General features: G+C 39.5%; 1 protein-coding gene across 1 annotated transcript in view; it reads right to left on the reverse strand.

Moving 5' to 3' along the window:
- The window catches only part of acsl5 (acyl-CoA synthetase long chain family member 5), a 31,250-nt gene extending 13,342 nt beyond the window's left edge, over window positions 1-17,908 (reverse strand). The window contains exons 1-11 of the mRNA XM_029712529.1: window positions 17,742-17,908; window positions 14,423-14,586; window positions 14,100-14,208; window positions 13,857-13,921; window positions 9,146-9,247; window positions 8,839-8,938; window positions 6,476-6,654; window positions 4,101-4,133; window positions 3,873-3,924; window positions 3,560-3,633; window positions 288-365 (exon numbers count right to left, since the gene is read on the reverse strand). Of these exons, the coding sequence (XP_029568389.1) occupies window positions 288-365; window positions 3,560-3,633; window positions 3,873-3,924; window positions 4,101-4,133; window positions 6,476-6,654; window positions 8,839-8,938; window positions 9,146-9,247; window positions 13,857-13,921; window positions 14,100-14,208; window positions 14,423-14,578 (948 nt within the window). The 5' untranslated portion in view covers window positions 14,579-14,586; window positions 17,742-17,908. The remainder of the gene's footprint in view (window positions 1-287; window positions 366-3,559; window positions 3,634-3,872; window positions 3,925-4,100; window positions 4,134-6,475; window positions 6,655-8,838; window positions 8,939-9,145; window positions 9,248-13,856; window positions 13,922-14,099; window positions 14,209-14,422; window positions 14,587-17,741) is intronic.
- Between the last annotated feature and the right edge of the window lie 4,644 nt (window positions 17,909-22,552).

The following is a 22,552-nucleotide window of genomic DNA, read 5'->3' on the forward strand; positions in this document are numbered from 1 at the left end:
GACTAGCACCCATCAGCCTCAATACTCAACTCAGAGAACTCAATGTCCTCTGCTCCCATTGGTGAAAAATGTAAGAGGTATATATCACTTGTCAATAGATTTTTTTTTTTTTGTAACAAGAAAATAATTTGTTCCTCGTTGACTTGCCTGGATAAAATACTAAATAAATACATTGTAAAAAGTAACTATTTGTCATGTATTCATGCTAAAGCGGAAGGTGCTCAAAGATAACTCAACCTTAACGCAAAAAAATTCAAGACTAGCTTGCAGTTAGACTGTGAACTCACCTGTACAACCCTCTCAAACATGTGTGCCAGAGGCAGGAAGGAGATGGACACATCCTGAGTAGTAGGAACCACGGAAATCTGTGGGGGACACAAGTTGATTCAGAAGGTTATGATTACATGACTACAAATCTCGGCAATCCAGAACCAAATCCCGTGTGAATGCTTGCCTCTGTTTTTGCCATTCACAAGAGACTACATTATTATAAGATCTCTCTCGTTCTCTTTTTCTCCCACACACATATGCAACTTCACACACACGCAAGCATACACGCAAGCACACTCACAACCCCCCCCCCCCCCCCCCCCCACACACACACACGAGGATAAGATCACAGTGATCCTATTAAATTACTACAATGAGCTCCAAAAGTATTGGTTTTTTTGGTGCACAAATTTGTTTAAATTCCTGTTTGTGAGCATTTCTCCTTTGCCAAGATAATCCATCCACTTGACGGGTGTGGCATATCAAGAAGCTGATTAAACAGCAAGATCCTTACACAGGTGGACCTTGTGCTGGTGACAATAAAAGGCCACTCTAAAATGTGCAGTTTTGTCACACAATGCCACAGATGTCTCAAGTTGAGGGAGTGTGCAATTGGCATGCTGACTGCAGGAATGTCCACCAGAGCTGTTGCCAGATAATTGAATGTTAATTTCTCTACCATAAGCTGCCTTGAATGTCATTTTAGAGAATTTGGCAGTACCTCCAACTGCTCTCAGAACCGCAGACCACGTGTAACCATGCCAGACCAGGAAATTCACATCCGGCTTCTTCAACTGCGTGATCGTCTAAGACCAGCCACCCTGACAGCTGAAAAAACGGCTGAGTATTTCTGTCTGTAATAAAGCTTTGTAGGGAAAAACTCATTCTGATTGGCTGGGCCCGGCTCCCCAGTGGCTGGGCCTTGCTCCCAAGTGTGTGGGCCTATGCCCTTCCAGGCCCACCCATGGCTGAGCCCCTGCCCAGTCATGTGAAATCTATAGATTAGGGCCTAATGGATTTATTTCAATTGACTGATTTCCTTATATGAACTGTAACTCAATAAAATTGTTGAAATTGCTGCGTTTATATTTTTGTTCAGTATAAAATATTTTTCTATATTCCTTTCCCCTAACCCTACCACCCCTCCCGTAATTGAAGTAAACTAATTGACAACAACATTTAGGATTCTACTTCCAGTTTATACATACTATATATATTTTACGGACACAGTATATTTTACAATAGTTATCTTGTGTTTGTTTTTCATCCCATTCACCTACCCTCAACCCCTCCCATCTATCTCTGAACCCCATCCAGTTTTGATTTCTATTTGCCATATATATTTTTCAACTATGCTGTTTCACAACAGTTCTGAACCTATATATATTTTGCGGACACAGTATATTTTACATGAGTTATTTTGTTATTTTTAGTCCCACCCATCAGCTCTATAACCCCTCCCATCTATCTCGGAACACCATCCAGTTTTGACTTCTATTTGCCATATCTTTGTCACTGTGCTGTGATGTTTCACAAAAGTTCTGAACCTTTCTATTCTCATAGTTTCTACAGATTGTAAATATATATATGTTTTTTTGTTAAGAGTATTATTATATTATTGACCAATTGACTATGACTTTTCAAATCACCCAGCAGTGCTATTAGCAGAGTTAGCTTCAGGTAAATGTTGCAATTCTTCAGCCATTCCTGAATCTGCCACCAAAAACAAGCTACATATGGACAGTACCAACTTAAATGATCAAATGATTGTCTCTTTGCAGCAAAATTTGCAGAGCTGGGATAGTTATATCCCCAATATATATAACATTCTATTAGTTGCAAGAATTTTTGAATCCTCTGTCGTTTTGTGTATCAGTTCATAAACCATGTGCCATGGAATCGGTACATCGAAAATCTCTTCCCAACTATTTTGCAATTTGTATGGCACAGCTGTCCATTTTTGGTCCTTAAATTAAACTGGTATATTTTTTTACTTATCACAATTTTCTTTAACCAATTGTGTTCTTTAATGCAGGGCCAACAGACAAATTCCTTACTCTCCCCCCTCCACTTGCCTCTTCAACTTTTGCGGTAATGCTGCAATTAGTTGGTTGTAATTTTGGGTAGAGCAGACATTTCCATATATTTTGTTAGCTGCATGTGTATCATAACTCCACCAGTCCAGTTATGATATAATTTGTAAAGATAATACTGAATTTAATTTTTTTTTTTTTATTGACGTTCTTCTTTTCGCAATTAGTATATTTGAGTTTAACCATAATATTTGTTGTAATACTTGTTCTGTCTTTTCTGATGGATTAAACTGAAATTGCAACAAACTTTCTATGGTTTGTTTTTAAAATAGCATTATATAAATAGGCCCGTTTATCTGAATTGCCGTTCCAAATAAAATTGACTCTTTTTTGCTCAAATAATTTAAAAAACAAGCCGTTGGGTGTAGGCAAGGCCATAAGCAAATAGGTAAACTGGGATATGACTAAAGAGTTAATCAGGGTGTTTTTTCCACAAATAGACAGGTATTTTCCTTTCCATTATAGTAAGATCCTATCTATTTTTGCTAATTTTCTATTAAAATGTATTGTATTGAGATCATTTCTCTCTTTTGAGTATGTCCACTTCACCTTCAAACCATTTTATTAGTAAACTACATGGCAATGTAAAAGTTGTATTTTTTAGTGATCCAATATGTAATATAGTACACTTATCATAATTTGGTTGTAATCCAGAGAGGTTAGAAAAAGTATCTAGTTCCTCTATGAGGCTGTGGAGGGAACCAAATTGTGGATTTAAAAGAAAACATGAATCATCAGCGTACAATGACAGCTTTGTTTTTAAGCCCTGGATTTGTAGCCCCTTGATATTATTGCTAGATCTGATTTTAATAACCAACCTTGTTTTGAGTGAGAAAGTTACAGACACACAAATATCATACGCCCAAGAGATGCTAACCTCTCACCATTACCAAAAAAAAACGTTTTTTATTTCTAAACTGTTCACTCGATATGGATGAAAATACCCTCAAATAAAGCTGACAGTCTGCATTTTAAACTCGTAGTCATTGTATAATTTCAAATCCAGTGCTGAAGTACAGGGCCAAAACAACAACAAAATGTGTCACAGTCCCAATACATTTGGAGCTCACTGTATATGTTATTGGATTACTTTATGGGATTCTAGATGTCCTTCTATGGCTAGGATAACTTTCCTACAAGGTAAAACCTGGACCTAGGCAGTGTTTATATGTCAGTTCCTGATAGAGTATGCATACCTCAAAGGTTTTAATCACACCTGCTGCATCCGAGACCACATTTTCATGAGTCAGCATGGCTCCCTTAGGGTCACCTGAAACCAACAACTAATATTTGGAGGGTGTTCACATGATATACGAGACACACGCACCCACCCACCCACCCACCCACGCACACAGACACACAGACACAGACACAGACACACACACACACACACACACACACACACACACACACACACACACACACACACACACACACACACACACACACACACACACACACACACACACACACACACACAGGAAAACAGGAAAGTACAGTATGGTCAACCTGTAGTTCCACTGGTAAAACATATGATGCTGAGGTCCTCCGGCTTTGGTGGCTGTATGGGTAGCAAAAACACACATTTATTGTAGTATTTCTACATACAATGTTGGCAGAAAATAACAATTTTTAAATCAAAAGCAGGTGGCTTAAATATAGCTAAATATTTCTAAGATGTTTTTTTTAGACTGGATAATAAATATACAAGTAACATATTGTATGAATTTTACTTACAACTGGCTTGTGTAGATGGTCCTTCCCGAGAGCCTAAAAAATATTTAGGATTCAATTGATTGATCTAAAACAGTTTTTCGGCAATGTTTGAAAAGAGGACAGCATTTGCTCTACATGAAATACTAGGGACTAGTACTTGCTTAACTACCCTATAGCATTGTTTACCAAACCTCTTCTTGAGTACTCCCAGACAGTTCCACAAATTGCATGCATTTCAGCATTGTCTTACATTGCACTGGTGTAAGACTATGGAATTTCAGTACAAGGACACTTGATTCAACTCGTCAACTAATAACCATGCACTTCATTAGTTGAGGTGTGCTTTAACTTCTTCGTGCTAGGGGGCAGTATTTGGAAATTTGGATGGAGGAGGTGCCCAAAGTAAACTGCCCGTTACTCAGGCCCAGAAGCTATGATATGCATATAATGAGTAGATTTGGATAGAAAACACTCCAAAGTTTCCAAAACTGTTAAAATAATGTCTGTGAGTATAACAGAACTCATATGGCAGGCAAAAACCTGAGAAAAATCCAACCAGGAAGTGGGAGATTTTGAGGGTTGTAGTTTTTAAGTGACTGCCTTTTTAATATGCTGTGTCTGTGGGGTCAAATTGAATTGCACTTCCTAATGTTTCCAGCAGATGTCAACAGTCTTTAGAAATTGTTTCAGGCTTGTAATTTGACAGGGAATCGAATAAGAGCTCTCAAAACAACAGGCTTCCTGAAAGACAATAGTGCACTCTCGCACGGTCACGTGAAGCACACCGTTCTTTCTTTTTCTTTTGTATTCAATATGCTATTGTCCGGTTGGAATATTATTGAATATTTATGACAAAAATATCCCAAATAATGATTATGGACATCGTTTGACATGTTTCTAGGAACTGTAGTGGAACTTTTTGGACTTTTTGTCCGGCCTTTGTGCCCGCGCATTGTGCATTTCGATTAGTGAGCTAAACTGAAGTAAACATGCAAACAAAACGGAGGTATTTGGACATAAATATGGACTTTATCGAACAAAACAAACATTTATTGTGGAACTGGGAGTCTTTCGAGTGCATTCCGCCGAAGATCAGCAAATGTAAGTGAAGATTTATAATACTGTTTCTGACTTTTGTTGACTCCACAACTTGGCGGGTAACTCTATAGCTTGTTTAGATTGCTGAGCGCTGTACTCAGAATATTGAACAATGTGCTTTCGCCTTAAAGCTGTTTTGAAATCTGACAAAGCAGTTGCATTAAGGAGAAGTTTATCTTTAATCCTATGTAAAACACTCGTATCTTTAATCAAAGTTTATGATGTGTTTTTCTGTAAATTGATGTGCTCATTCACTGGAAGTTTTGGAGGCAAAACATTTCCGAACATTACGTGCCAATGTAAAATGTTTTTTTTTGGATATAAGTATGAACTTTATCGAACAAAACGTACATGTATTGTGTAACATTGAGTCCTGGGAGTGTCATCTGAAGAAGATCGTCAAAGGTTAGTGATTCATTTTAGCTGTATTTCTGGTTTTTGTGACGCCTCTCCTTGCTTGGAAAATGGCTGTGTGGTTTTTCTTGTCTAGGCGCTGTCCCAACATAATCTAATGGTATGCTTTCGCCGTAAAGCCTTTTTGAAATCGGACACTGTGGTTGGATTAATGAGAAGTTTATCTTTAAAATGGTGTATAATACTTGTATGTATCATTTTTAAATATATAAAAATATGAATAAAAATATATAATATATATATATATAATATATAAATATATACATTTGAATTATGAGATTTTTGTTGTTTTGAATTTGGCACTCTGCTATTTCACTGGCTGTTGGCGAGGGGTTCTGCTAGCGGAATGGGGTTCCACTAGCGGAACGTCTTTCCGCAATTAACTGGAAATAATAAGTCAAATAAGTGGAACTGAGTAGAAGGACGTGAGGAGGGATTTGCGAAACACTGCCCTAGAGAGTAGCGATTACTACTATAACTTTCTTGACCCATTACAGTTGGGACCTCATTAAGAAAATACAGGATTAGAGATAAGACAGCTTAAGTTGACAATGTAAGTCCTGCAGTATTATCCCCCAAATGGTTGTTAGGAGTTAGGAATGTAAAGCTGATCCTATCTATGATTAAGGTCAATTTGTTCTCGGAGCATGGGTAAAATAGAGCTGGACTTATCATAGACCCTTGAGGAACCCCTCGGGAGAAACAGGCTTCGACCTGATGAAGACCCCAAGGGTCGAAAAGCTTGGAAGCATAGATTAAAGTGTGCACTCTTTCTTTCTTTAATTAACAAATATTTTGTTCCCCAGCACCTGCTCAAAGCCATTGAAAGTGTGTAAATGCTTATTTTCTTATACATCCCTATATGCTGTCATACAGTACAGTACCTCCACTTCCTTCAGGGACAGAATGTCCACCCCACACTTTGCACCCCGTGCGGTCAGCTTGGTGTCAAAGGCATCCATGAGGATAATGGTTTTGAGCTCAGGCATCTCTCCCTTCTCACAGTTTTCCAGCAGTGTCTCGGCTTTGTTCTGTTTGTCACACAGCACTGTGGAGATGTCCGCTGAAATCACAAACAACCAGTTGAAAATGTGGCAGCTGGAACATGTATGTACAGTGGGTATCATAAGTATTCACCCCCCTTGGATGTTTATACATTTTGTTGCGTTACAAAGTGGGATTGAAATGAATTAAATGATACTTTTTTGTCATTGACCTACACAAAATACTATGTAATGTCAAATATTATAATAAAAATAACACACTAATATAGCTTGATTAGTATATTCATCCCCTGAGTTAATATACTGTTGTTAGAAACACCTTTGGTAGCGATTACAGCTGTGAGTCTTTTGGGGTAAGTCTCTAAGAGCTCTGCACACCTGGATTGTGCAATATTTGCCCAATATTTGCCCATTCTTTTCTAAATTCTTCAAGCTCTGTTAGTCTTGCCTTAGATTTTCAAGCAGATTTAAGTCAAAACTGTAACTGGGCCACTCAAGAACAGTCACTGTCTTCTTGGTAAGCAACTCCAGTGTAGATGTGGCCTTGCATTATAGGTAATTGTCCTACTCAAAGGTGAATTCCTCTCCCAGTATCTGGTGTAAAGCAGACTGAAGCAAGTTTTCCTCTAGGATTTTGCCTGTGCTTTGCTAAATCCCATTTCGTTTCATCCTGAAAAACTCCCCAGTTTTTGCCAATATCAAGCATACCCATACCATGATGCAGCCACCACTATTCTTGAAAATATGGAGAGTGTTGTATTGGATTTGCCCAAAACATTTTGTATTCAGGATAAAGTTTAGGTCCAAAAGGCTTCTTAACAGCTTCTACCCTCAAGCCATAAGACTCCTGAACAGCTAATCAAATGGCTACCCGGACTTTTTGCATTGTCCACCCCGCTGCTGCTACTCTCTGTTTATTATCCATGCATAGTCAATTTACCTCTACCTACATGTGCATATTACCTCAATTACCTCGACTAACCTGTGCCCCCGCAGATTGACTCTGTACCGGTACCCCCTGTAGATAGCCTCGCTACTGTTATTTATTGTTGCTCCTTAATTATTTGTTATTTTTCTATTTTTCTTCTTTTTTATTTGTTTTTTATGTTATTTATTTATTTTTTACTTTAGTTTATTTTAGTAAATACTTTAACACTTCTTTTTCTTAAAACTGCATTGTTGGTTAAGGGCTTGTAAGTAAGTGCAACGTGTGCGCTGAGAGTCGGGAAGCAAGTTCAGGGAGTGAGAGTTTTAATAAATAAACATAATGCCAAACATGAACAACGCACAGACATGACACTGGAACAGAAACAATAACGCCTGGGGGAGGAACCAAAGGGAGTGACATATATAGGGAAGGTAATCAGGGAGGTGATGGAGTCCAGGTGAGTCTTATGACGCGCAGGTGCACGTAACAATGGTGACAGGTGTGCTCCATAATGAGCAGCCTGATGACCTAGAGGCCGGAGAGGGAGCATACATAACAGTAAGCATTTCACTGTTGTATTCGGCGCATGTGACAAATAAAATTTGATTTGATATTTAATGTCTGCTTTTTATTTCACTTTTACCCATCTACCAATAGGTGCCGTTCTTTGTGAGGCTTTGGGAAAACCTCCCTGGTCTTTGTGGTTGAATCTGTGTTAGAAATTCAGTGCTCGACTGAGGGACCTTGCAGATAATTGTATGTGTGGGGCACAAAGAGGAGGTAGTCATTCACAAATCATGTTAAACACTATTATTGCCCACAGAGGGAGTCCATGAACCTTATGTGACTTGTGTAGCACATTGTTACTTATTTAGACTTGCCATAATGAAGGGGTTGAATACTTATTGAATCAAGACATTTCAGCTTTTCTATTTTATATTAATTTGTACGCATGCATACATGTATGTATTCATACTTGGTTGTAACAGGTCCATGCATCTTGATTTTGCCGAATGTGGCACAACCCCTTTGCCACATTCTTTATAGCGTTACATTTGTTTATAAATGATTTCTAAAGCATCTATGTGAGCGTTATAAAGGGTTTATGAAGGCTTGCACTATACTAGCAGTGGCATAGAGGGGAGGAGGTGGAGTTAAGAAGTGAGAGAGGAAAAATAATAATAAGATTAGTCAAGGTAAAATATAGTGGACTCGGGAACAAGCCTTGTGGAACCCCTAGGGAATGACGGGCCTAAACCTGTCCTCATTAACACTGTTAATGAAGTGCAGTACATGGTGGAGAAGGCCCAATTACCTTTCTTAATAATGAACTCCAGTGCCTCATGTCCCAGGGTGTCGTACAGGGGCACCGCCACCATGGAATAGGTGTAGCAGGCCAGCTCACTGATAATCCACTGGACCAAAGAACAAGCAGGGAGCAATAATAAGCCATAAAGGATCAATGTTCAATGGATCAACACTCATGTGCACCGCTCATGTGTTGCCCATTTCGAATACAATACCAATTCGGATTTTTCAAACAGTTCAATAACTGCAACTTCTGTATGCATCAATAAGACCGTGATAGATTAAATATATTCAACCTAGAAAAAATGTCTCACCTCTGGTCTGTTCTGAGCAAAGATACCAATGAAGGTATCAGGGGTCGGCTTCAGGCCCCTGTGGATCAGCCCTGACCCAAGGTGCTCAGCTCGATTGGACACCTGTGGTGGGAGGCATTACATAAAAGGTCTAAAGTCAAGGATGTTAGGGTCTCTATTCATACAGAGCTTGATCAAATGCACGAAGAATGCACTATCCATCCGTCTGTCCATCAAAAGTTCTAATTACGGACAAGTCACTGTCATGTCTACCTCTGATAAAGCAATGACAAGCCTCCCAGTAAAGCAATAACAACAATCAAACAACACAGAAAAGCGCAAAAAATTAACATATGTATTATTAACATTAACATATGTAGCCTAAGAAACAAGGTTAATGAAATCGATAACTTGCTAGAAACAGAATGCATTCATATACTGGCTATCTCTGAAACTCAGTTAGATAATTATTTTGATGATACAGTGGTAGCAATATATGGTTATAACATCAACAGAAGAGACAGGGATACCAATGAGGGAGGTGTTGCTATTTATATTCAGTCATATTCCTGTAAAGCTTAGAGAGGATCTCATGTCAAATGCTGTTGAAATAATATGGCTACAGATTCACCTGGCTCACCTAAAGCCTATACTTATGGGAAGTTGCTATAGACCACCAAGTGCTAACAGTCAGTTTCTGGATAATATGTGTGAAATGCTTGATAATGTATGTGATGTCAACAGAGACGTGTACTTTTTGGGTGACAAATATTGACTGGCTTTCATAAAGCTGTCTACTCAAGAAAAAGCTTCAGGCTGTAACCAGTGCCTCCAACCTGGTTCAGGTTATTAATCAATCTACTAGGGTATTTACAAACAGCACAGGAATGAAATCATCCACATGTATTAATCACATCTTTACTAATGCTGCAGAAATCTGCTCTAAAGCAGTATCCACATCCTTTGGATGTAGTGATCATAATATTGTAGCCACATCTAGGCTGCAATAAAAAAGTTAGAAAAAATGTCCAAAGGCTGGGCCTAATATAGTGTATAAGAGATCATACAAGAGGTTTTGTAATGTTTGCTTCGTTGAAGACGCTGAACTTAACGCATTTATGCAATTGCTTATTCCAGTTACTAATAAGCATGTACCCATTAAGAAAATGACTGTAAAAACGTTTAAATCTCGGTGGATCGATGAGGAATTAAAAAAATGTATGGTTGAGAGGGTCGAGGCAAAATGAATGGCAAATAAGTCTGGCTGCACAACTGATCTTTGAACATGCTGTAAATTTCAAAATCATGTGACTAAACTAAGCAAAAAGAAGAAACAAAGATAAATTATATAAAGAACGATTGTAAAACGTTTTGGAGCACTTTAAATTAAATTGTGGCCAAGAAAGGCGACCTCAGCTCCATCCTTTATTGAATCAGATGGTTCATTCATCACAAAACCCAATGATATTGGCAACTACGTTAATGATTTTTTTCATTGGCAACATTAGCAAATTTAGGCATGACATGCCAACAACACACCTACACAGCCATTCATAACTGACCAAATTATGAAAGACAAGCACTGTAATTTTGAATTCAGTAAAGCGAGTGTGGAAGAGGTGAAACAATTATATTATTGTCTATCAACAATGACAAGCCACCTGGGTCTCACAACTTGGATGGAAAAGTACTGAGGATGATGGCGGACTATATTGCCACTCCTATCTCTTCAATCTAAGCCTATAGGAAAGTGTGTGCCCTCAGGCCTGGAGGGAAACAAAAGTAATTCCGCTACCCAAGAATACAGCCGACCAATCAGCCTGCTACCAACCTTTAGTAAACCTTTGGTGTTTGACCAGATATAATGCTATTTTACAGTAAACTAATTCACAATTGACTTTCACAATGCTTATAAGGAAGGGCACTCAATATGTACGGCACTTACACAAATAACTGATGATTGGCTGAAAGAAATTGATGAGAAGAAGCTTGTGGGAGCTGTGTTGTTAGCTTTGACGTTATCGATCATAATCTGCTGCTGTAAAAACGTATTATTATGGCTTTACATCCCCTGCTGTATCGTGGATCAAGAATGACCCATCTAACAGAAAAGTTGGTGTTCTTTAATGGAAGCTTTTCCAACATAATCAAGGTAGAGTGGCATTTTCCAGGGAAGTTTTCTAGGCCCCTCACTTTTTTTCAATCTTTACTAATGACCGGCCACTGGCACTGAGTAAAGGCTGTGTATATATGTATGCTGATAACACAACATTATACACATCAGCTACCACAGCAAGTGAAATCACTGCAATCCTTAACAAAGACCTGCAGTCAGTTTTAGAATAGATGGCAAGTAACAAGCTAGTACTAAATATTTAAAAAACTAAAAGTATTGTATATTGGACAGACAAGTCACTAAACTCTAACCCTCATCTAAATCTTGTAATGAATAATGTGGAAATTGAGCAAGTTGAGAAGACTAAACTGCTTGGTGTCACCCTGAATTGTAAACTGTCATTTTCAAAACATATTGATGCAATGGTAGCTAAGATGGGGAGAGGTCTGTCCACAATAAAGCGTTGCTCTGCTTTCTTGACATTGCTATCATCAAAACAAGTCCTACAGGCCCTAGTTTTGTCGCACCTGGACTACTGCTCAGTCATATGGTCAAGTGCCACAAAGAGAGAAATAGGCAAACTACAGTTGGCCCAGAACAGAGCAGCAAGGCTGGCCCTTAATTGTACGCGGAGAGCTAATATCAATGCCATGCACGTCAATCTCTCCTGGCTCAAAGTAGAGGAAAGATTGACTGCATCACTACTTGTCTTTTTTGTCTCTTTTACGCTGCTGCTACTCTCTGTTATTATCTACGCATTGTCACTTTAATAACTCTACCTACATGTCCATATTACCTCAATTACCTCGACTAACCGGTGCCCCCACACATTGACTCTGTACCAGTAACCCCTGTATGTAGCCTCGTTATTGCTATTTTCCTGCTGCTGTTTAATTATTTGTTACTTTTATTTGTTACTTTTTAAAAATGCATTGTTGGTTAAGGGCTTATAAGTAAGCATTTCAATGTAAGGGCTACACCTCGGTGCATGTGACAAATACAATTTTATTTGATTTTGATTTGATTTGTAAGAGGTGTTGAAAGCACCGAGCTCGGTTGAAAGCACCGAGCTGTCTGTAAAAATGTCTAGCACACAGCTCAGACACCTATGCATACCCCACAAGACATGACACAAGGGGTTTCTTCAAGTCCAGAACAGACTCTGGGAAACACACAGTACAACACAGAGCCACGACTACATAGAACTCTATTCCACATCAAGTAACTCATGCATGCAGTAAAATCAGGTTTAAAAAAACAGATAAAACTACACTTTATGGAACAAAGCAGACTGTGAAAAGACACACACAGGTTCACACGCATACACAAACACGCTAGAACACGCTAGAACACGCTCTCTACACGCACACGTACACTAAAGCTCAAAAGTTTGGGGTCGCTTAAAAATTTCTAGTCTCACCGTCGACAGTGAAGAGGCAACTCTAGGATGCTGGCCTTCAAGGCAGAGTTCCTCTGTCCAGTGTCTGTGTTCTTTTGCCCATCTTAATCTTTTCTTTTTATTGGCCAGTCTGAGATATGGCATTTTCTTTACAACTCTGCCTAGAAGGCCAGCATCCCAGAGCCGCTTCTTCACTGTTGACGTTGAGACTGGTGTTTTGCGGGTACTGTTTATTGAAGCTGCCAGTTGAGGACTTGTGAGGCATCTGTTTCTCAAACTAGACACTCTAATGTACTTGTCCTCTTGCTCAGTTGTGTACCGGGCCTCCCACTCCTCTTTCTATTCTGGTTAGGGCCAGTTTGTGCTGTTCTGTGAAGGGAGTAGTACACAGCGTTGTACCAGATCTTCAGTTTCTTGGCAATTTCTCGCATGGAATAGCCTTCATTTCTTAGAACAAGAATAAACTGATGAGTTTCAGAAGAAAGTGCTTTGTTTCTAGCCATTTTGAGCCTGTAATCGAACCCACAAATGCTGATGCTCCAGATGCTCAACTAGTCTAAAGAAGGCCAGTTTTATTGCTGCTTTAATCAGCACAACAGTTTTCAGCTGTGCTAACAAAATTGCAAAAGGGTTTTCTAATGATCAGCTAGCCTTTTAAAATGATTAACTTGGATTAGCTAACACAACGTGCCATTGGAGCACAGAAGTGATGGTTGCTAATAATGGGCCTCTGTACGCCTATGTAGATATTCCATAAAAAATCTGCCGTTTACAGCTACAATAGTCATTTACCACATTAACAATGTCTACACTGTATTTCTGATCAATTCGTTGTTATTTTAATGGACAAAAAATGTGCTTTTCTTTCAAAAACAAGGAAATTTCTAAGTGACCCCAAACTTTGAACGGTAGTGTACATTGTAATATTGTTGTATGGTGGTATTATAAATGTTGTATTGTAGATATGTAGTGGTGTAATAATGTTATATGATGTAAGGTTTTTTGTGTGATGTAAGTGCCTTAGGACAGGACCTAACACATTGGGATACCTAATAAATACACAAACAAACACAAATTAATGTCAACGCATGAACCACTTAGAAAAGCCATTGACTCATTCCATTATTTTTTCCAAAATATTGTATACAAAATATTTTCTGAATTCAGACCCAGAGACATGCAGGCCTATGTAAGTAGTATCGGTGGCAGTGTCGTACCTGTTTGTATTTCAGCCACTGGTACGGTTGCCCTGGTTTCCTGTAGCCTAGACAGGGTCCATTACCTGTAAATGAGACATGGATTTGATCTCCTCATTATGATAACCACATAATCTCACTGACCTTGCCACGCTCAGTCAGACATGAATACTACTATGTATTCTAATGTTGATTCCAAAAACCTCTCTCTTATTCTTAGTGCAGAAACAAGATATATGTGACAGAAGGAGATATGGTGGTGACCTGAGACTTGTAGTCCCCTCTGGAAAACTTCGTACAGTGTTCTGGCGTCGTCATGAAAATACGACATCAGGTTGTCATCTTCCTGCAGGGCACTTTTCCTCGCTCCACCCTGGATATGAGGGAGAGCAATGACATATAAGGGAAGACATTGAAAAGCAATGAGGAAAATTGAAATTGGAATCTGTTTATGACTTCCTGATTTGACTGAATTGAAATGGAATTGACCCTCAACCATGTGATCCAATCCTCTCAGATACAGGAGTGCCTAAGGTGTAGGTAGAGGCTAGGGGTCAATTTGCAATTCAGCCGGAGAGTGTCCTTACCTTGACTCCTACGGTCTGGCAGTTGAGGTCTGCAGGCATAGTGAGGGGTTTAGGCCTGGTGTTGAGGTAGACCAGGGCAGCCCCCATCAAGGCAAACAGGGAGACGATGGCCGAGGTGGGCAGAGGGCTAAACAGGAAGTTGAGGAGGAAGTCCATGTTCAAATCTGACGAGAGAAAGGAAGTGCTGTTACCAATACACAATATTAACACTATTACTTGTATACACTTATATTGGCGGTAGGTAGTCTAGCGGTTAAGAGCGTCGGGCCAGTAACTGAAATGTTGCAGGTTCAAATCCTGAGCCAACTAGGTGAAATATCTGTCAATGTGTCCAAATAAATGGGGATACTTAATAAATACACATACAAACACATACAAAAAGCAAAGGCACTTAACCCTAATTGCTCCTGTCTGATAAATGACTCAAATGTACACATTGTATTGTCTAGCTGAGATATGTAGTGATTTCATTGGAATGTGACAATTTTCTTTTGTGCAGGGTACATGTACATGTACTACATCATGTATGATGTTCAGTACCAGTCAAACGTTTGGACACACCTACTCATTCAAGAGTTTTTCTTTATTTTTTCTATTTTCTACATTGTGGAATAATAGGAAACACATCAAAACTATGAAATAACACATATAGTGTATGTAGTATACATGTAGTAACCAAAAAAGTGTTAAACAAATCAAAATATATTTTATATTTGAGATTATTCAAAGTAGCCACCCTTTGCCTTGATGACAGTTTTGCACACTCATGCCATTCTGTCAACCAGCTTCATCAGGAATGATTAGTTCCCACATATGCTGAGCACTTGTTGGCTGCTTTTCTTTCACTCTGCGGTCCAACTCATCCCAAACCATCTCAATTGGGTTGAGGTTGGGTGATCTGATGGTCATCTGATGCAGCACTCCATCACTCTCCTTCTTGGTCAAATAGCCCTTACACAGCCTAGAGATGTGTTGGGTCATTGTCCTGTTGAAAAACAAATGATAGTCCCACTAAGCGCAAACCAGATCGGATGGCATATCGCTACAGAATGCTGTGGAAGCCATGCTGGTTAATTAAGTATGCCTTGAATTCTAAATAAATCACAGACAGTGTCACCAGCAAAGCACCCCCACACCATCACAAAATCTTCCTCCATGCTTCACTGTGGGAACCACACATGCGGAGATCATCCGTTCACCTACTCTGCGTCTCACAAAGAAACGACGGTTGGAGCCAAAAATCTCCAATTTGGACTCATCAGACCAAAGGACAGATTTCCACCAGTCTAATGTCCATTGCCCATGTTTCTTGGCCCAAGCAAGTCTCTTCTTATTATTGGTGTCCTTTAGTAGTGGTTTCTTTGCAGCAATTCAACCATGAAGGCCTGATTCACACAGTCTCCTCTGAACAGTTGATGTTGAGATGTGTCTGTTACTTGAACTCTGTGAAGCATTTATTTTGGATGCAATTTCTGAGGCTGGTAACTCTAATAAACGTATATTCTGCAGCAGAGGTAACTGGGACTTCCTTTCCAATGGCGGTCCTCATGAGAGCCAGTTTCATCATAGTGCTTGATGGTTTTTCCGATTGCACTTGAAGAAACTTAAAAAGTTCTTGAAATTTCCGCATTGACTGACCTTAATGTCTTAAAGTAATAATGGACTGTTGTTTCTTTTTAATTATTTGAGCTGTTCTTGACATAATATGGACTTTTACCAAATCTTCTGTATACCACCCCTACCTTGTCACAACACAACTGATTGGCTCAAATGCATTAAGAAGGAAAGAAATTAAGGACATTAACTTTTAATAAGGCACACCTGTTAATTGAAATGCATTCCAGGTGACTACCTCATGAAGCTGGTTGAGAGAATGACAAGAGTGGACAAAGCTGTCATCAAGGCAAAGGGTGGCTACTTTGAAGAATCTCAAATATAAAATGTATTTTGATTTGTTTAACAGTTTTTTGGTTACTACATGATTCCATATGTGTTATTTCATAGTTTTGATGTCTTCACTATTATTCTACAATGTAGAAAATAGTACAAATAAAGAAAAACCCATGAATGAGTAGGTGTGTCCACACCTTTGACTGGATCTGCATGTGTGTGTGTTACCATTAAATGGGGTCAAAGTCAGTGTATATTACTGTAGTGTTATCTGCAATGACTTTTGCCCCATGTACATTTACTGTTAGAGTAATTCTCAATTTAGTGGTCTACTTGGTACATTGTAGAATGCTGTTTACCTAGGTTTACCCATTTCCGCCATCTCCTTCAATTCAATGCTTGCCTCTAACAATTCTCAATGTCAATATTTGTCTTTGACCTAGTGTGTGGGTGTGTTTATGTGCATGCTCGTGTGTGTATTCAACGCTGACTGTATTTCAGTAAGAGGAGAAACTAAGGAAGAATTAATCGATTTATGCTAACAGATCGGCCCTCTGAAATGCCTGCATAGGGAACAGTGAAAGACATTGATAAGACTTTATGGTCATCTACAGTCCAAAGTCAGAACTTCAAGGGCACTTGGGAGGTCGGACCCACTGGACGCATAAAGATTTGATACTGTTGATAATACCACTGACCATATTTCCAGGAGTATACTCCCCCTCTTGAGATCAAATGTAGAGGGTGTACCACAGGGATTTTTGGACCTTCAAATTTATATTCATGATCTGCCAAACGCATCTAAAATGCTTTCTCAGATTCTGTTACCTGATGATACAAGTGTATTTTAATTCGATAGGGGGTAAAAAAAAGTTTTCACATAGCATACCATATTTGTTTGTCTCTATTTGCATCTATTCTCTCTCTCTATCTATTTGGTCATTTTACCCATACTACGATTACATAATGCATCACTCGATATCACAGTTTTTCTTAATCTGATCAATGGTCAAAATGGTGCATTGTGGTTAATACTGTCCATCTGACATGCCGTTTATGCAAATAAAGGGGCAAATACAGACTCGATTAGCCCATCAACATCACTAGTCAATAAAGTACACCCAGTTTTTAACAGTTTTAACTGTGCAAAACCATAGTCAGGAGTACCTATCTGTATACTCAAACAGTCTAAAACATATTTAGCTAGGCTAACTCTGCTAACATGTTTTCTTTAAACTTAGTTGAAGCATGTTGCAGTTGAATTCATCATACTGATAGTGTGTCAATACTTAGTCGAACATCTTTAGATCACCTGAGAGGGGTTATGCAAATAAAATCTTAACGATTTGTTTGTTTGACCAATGTCAACAGTCTAACCCCTACACCTAACAAGCACACAAAACATGACATGAAGCCACTGCCACCCTACCTGTCTTTCTCCCAGGTATCTTTCGGTTTCTCTGCCGTCCTTTCCAATTTCACCGTCTGCTCTTTGGGGGCTCCACTCACCAATGACAGGTGTGTGTCTATGTGTGTGTGTGGGACCAAGCCTCGTCCACTGGTCTGCTTGCTGAGACTCGGGCGAGTGAGGAAGTCATAACCAAAGCTCCAATAAAACTGAGCTGAGAGGAAGTGACCTTTGAACCTTGGCCACTATCTTTCAAACTGATAACTGAAAATGAGCAAAGACATCAACGTAAGGCGCTACAGAGGGTAGTGCGTACGGCCCAATACATCACTGGGGCGAAGCTTCCTGCTATCCAGGACCTATATACTAGGCGGTGTCAGAGGAAGACTCAAAAAATTGTCAAAGACTCCAGTCACCCAAGTCATAGACTGTTCTCTCTGCTACCGCACGGCAAGCGGTACCGGAATGCCAAGTCTAGGTCCAAAAGGCTCCTTAACAGCTTCAAACCCCAAACCATAAGACTGCTGAACAAGTAATCAAATGGCCAGCTGGACTATATGCATTGACACCACCCCCTTTGTTTTTACACTGCTGTTATTGCTATTTATTATCTATGCATAGTCACTTTACCCTTACCTACATGTACAAATTACCTTGACTAACCTGTACCCCCGCACATTGACTCGGTACTGGTACCCCTGTATATAGCCTCATTATTGTTATTTTATTGTGTTACTTTATTTCGATTTTTTTAACTTTAGTTTATTCAGTAAATATTTTCTGAACTCTATTTTCTTAAAACTGTGGGCTTGTGAGTAAGCATTTCACTGTAAGGTCTACACCTGTTGTATTCGGCGCATGTGACAAATACAATTTGATTTGATTTGATTTGTTCATTGGGTGAAAGGTTGTCATCTTGGTGCAGCTTCTAGCCAAGATCTTATCATCCAGCTCCTCACCTTCCCACTCAATTTTTGGTACCATTGCTAATACATATATACTGGATTGGTCACTAGGTTAAAGGTTGCACAGGCTTCTAGCCAAGTTCTTATAATCTCCTCCTCTTTATACTGCTCCTCACCTAACCTTTCAATTCCAATATCTCAACTAACCCAAAATCCATACCTTACTTAATACTCTGTATAGGCAACATGTGTCCTTATCGACTTGGGAAGCAAGTTCATGTCATGGGGCGGCAGGTAGCCTAGTGGTTAGAGCGTTGGACTAGTAACCGGAAGGTTAAAAGATTGAATCCCTGAGCTGACAAGGTAAAAATCTGTCGTTCTGCCCCTGAACAAGGCAGTTAACCCACTGAGCTAGTCTTGACACGGTACCGCACTGCCTATGGGTGTTGCGTTTTTGATCTCAAAGGTCAAACTACTATAAGATTAAACTTCTACTGAAGATTCCATGATAAACTAACAACATTCATGTGATTTTAGTATAAAAAATATTTTGTATTTGGCCAAATTCTGAATAACCTTGGAAAGGGATGTACGTTTACCACAGGGTGTAAGCATTCGATACATGTACCCAGGATAATGCAAGCTACCTCTTTTGATTTAATTATTTATGCTAGCCAGACAGCAATGATGCTATCAATGCATAGGTGGATCAGGGTTTCTCCAGAAGGACACTAGAATGACTGAGGTTATAGTAGCATTGTTTTGAAATGCTAGCTTATCAGAAGATTCAAGGAAATATGTTCACATATACAATGCCTTCAAAAAGTATTCACACCCCTTGACTTTTTCCACATTTTGTTGTTTTACAAAGTGGGATTAAAATGTATTTAATTGTAATTTTTGGTCAACAATCTACACAGCTGCCAAAGGGGTAAATCTCTAAGAGCTTTGCGCAACTGGATTGTACAATATTTGCCCATTATTCTTTACAAAATGTCTTCAAGCTCTGGCAAGTTGGTTGTTGATGAAAACTAGAAAGCCATTTTCAAGCCTTGGGATCGATTTTCAAGCCGATATAAATCAGAACTTTAACCAGGCCACTCAGGAACATTCAATGTCGTCTTGGTAAGCAACTCCATTGCAGATTTAGCCTTGTGTTTTAGGTTATTGTCCTGCTGAAAGATGAATTTGTATCCCAGTGTATGTTGGAAAGAAGACCGAACCAGGTTTTCCTCTAGGATTTTGGCTGTTCTTAGCTGTTTTCTGTTTATTTTTATCCCAAAAAACTCCCTAGTCCTTGAAGATGACAAGCATACTCATAACATGATGCAGCCACCACCATGATTGAAAATATGAAGAGTGGTACTCAGTGATGTGTTGCGTTGGATTTGCCCAGAACATAACGTTATGTATTCAGGACAAAAAGTTAATTTCTTTGACACATTTTCTACAGTATTATGTAAGTGCCTAGTTGCAAACAGGATGCATGTTTTTGAATATTTTTATTCTGGACAGGTGTAACAGTGTAGGTTCCGTCCCTCTCTTCGCCCCAACCTGGGCTCGAACCAGGGACCCTTGCACACATCAACAACTGACACCCACGAAGCATCGTTACCCATCGCGCCACAAAAGCCGCGGCCCTTGCAACGCAAGGGGAACAACCACTTCAGGTCTCAGAGCGAGTGACGTCACCGATTGAAACGCTATTAGCGCGCACCACCGCTAACTAACTAGCCATTTCACATCGGTTACACAGGCTTCTTTCTTTTCACTCTGTCATTTATGTTAGTATTGTGGAGTAACTACAATGTTTTTGATCCATCTTCAGTTTTCTCATGTCACAACCACTCAACTCTGTAACTGTTTCAAAATCACAATTGTGCTCATGGTGAAAACACTAAGCAGTTTCCTTCTTCTTCGGTAACTTAGTTAGGAAGGACGCCTGTATCTTTGTAGTGACTGGGTGTACTGATACACCATCCAAAGCCTAATTAAGAACTTCACCATCCTCAAAGGGATTTAATTTTTTTACACATCTACCAATCGGTGCCCTTCTTTGCGAGGCATTGAAAAACCTCCCTGGTCTTTGTAGTTGAATCTGTTTTAGATATGCATTACTCGATTGAGGGTCCTTACAGATAATTGTATGTGTGGGGTAGAGAGATGGGGTTGTCAGTCAAAAATCATGTTAAACACTTATTATGTGATTTGTTAAGCACATTCTTACTCCTGAACTTATTTAGGCTTGCCATAACAAAGGGGTTGAATACTTATTGACTCAAGACATTTCAGCTTTTAATTTTTTATTAATTTCAAACGTTTTCTACAAACAAAATCCAATTTTGACATTATGAGATAGTGTGTAAATCAGTGACTCTAAATCTCAATTAATACATTTTAAATCCAGGCTGTAACACAACACAAAGTAAAGCGGTGTGAATACTTTCTGAAGGCAATGTATAAGCTACTTGCCAGCATCAACACTAGGAAATTCTCGATTCTAGTGTTAGTTTAACAGGATAGTGTTCATGGTGGGGCTAACGATGGGAAATCTGTGGGGATTAAGGCACACCTACTTCAATCAGCATCACCTGTATTCTGTTCTATTCACCTTTGGTCGTTAGCACATGGTTAACACATCGTTAGTGCGACACAGCATGACCCTGGAAACACAATAGTTGTCACCCTAGTCATCAGTACAGGAAGTGCCACCATAATAATTGATTCCTAGGTTAATTAAAAGGCGGAGGCTGCACTACCTGATCGAGCTGTCCCATCCCACACCTCTTTCCTATAGCTAAAAATCCTTCAGATTCAGTGTTTAATAGTCATATGTACAGGGTTGCAGGTGTGATTTCAGGGTACAGTGGAAGTCTTTGGCGCTGAGCTCCAACATGCAGGATTAAGTGAAATAAAATAATGAAAATGGTAAAACAACAACAATATAAATATCACTATATACACTGAACAAAAATATAAGTCTTAATTTTCATATGCACAGAAAGCTTATTTCTCTCAAATTTAGTGCACCAATTTGTTTACATCCCTGTTAGTGAGCCAAGATAATCCATCCATCTGACAGGTGTGATTAAACAGCAGGATCATTACACTCGTGCACCTTTTGCTGGGGACAATAAAAGGCCACTCCAAAATGTGCAGTTCTGTCACACATCACAATGCCAGAGATGTCTCAAGTTTTGAGGGAGTGTGCAATTAGCATGCTGACTGAAGGATTGTCCACCAGAGCTGTTGCCAGAGAATGAGAATGCTAATTTCTTTACCATAAGCTGCCTCCAACGTTGTTGAAGATAATTTGGCAGTACGTCCAACTGGCCTCACAACCGCAGGCCACATGTATAGTGTTGCGTGGGCGAGCGGTTTGATGATGTCAACGTTGTGAACAGAGTGCCCCATGGTGGAGTTATGGTATAGGCAGGCATAAGCTATGGACAACGAACACAAATGCATTTTGTTGATATCAATTTGAATTCACAGAGATATCATGACGAGATCCTGAGGCCAATTGCCATGCCATTCATCCGTCGCCATCACCTCATGTTTCAGCATGATAATGCACATACCTCAGGGATCTGTCCACAATTCTTTGAATCTGAAAATGTCCCAGTTCTTCCATGGCCTGCATACTCACCAGACATGCCACCCATTGAGCATGTTTGGGATGCTCTGGATTGACGTGTTCAACAGCGTGTTCCAGTTCTCGCCAATATCCAGTAACTTCGCACAGCCATTGAAGAGGAGTGGGACAACATTAAACTGGCCACAATCAAGAGCCTGATGAACTCTATGTGAAGGAGATATGTCGCGCTGCATGAGGCAAATGGTGGTCACACCAGAGACTGACTGGTATCCTGATACACACCTCTACCTTTTTTTTTACATATCTGTGTGACCAAAAGATGCACATCT

Source organism: Salmo trutta, chromosome 2, assembly GCF_901001165.1.
Source record: "Salmo trutta chromosome 2, fSalTru1.1, whole genome shotgun sequence".
NCBI lineage: Eukaryota > Metazoa > Chordata > Actinopteri > Salmoniformes > Salmonidae > Salmo > Salmo trutta.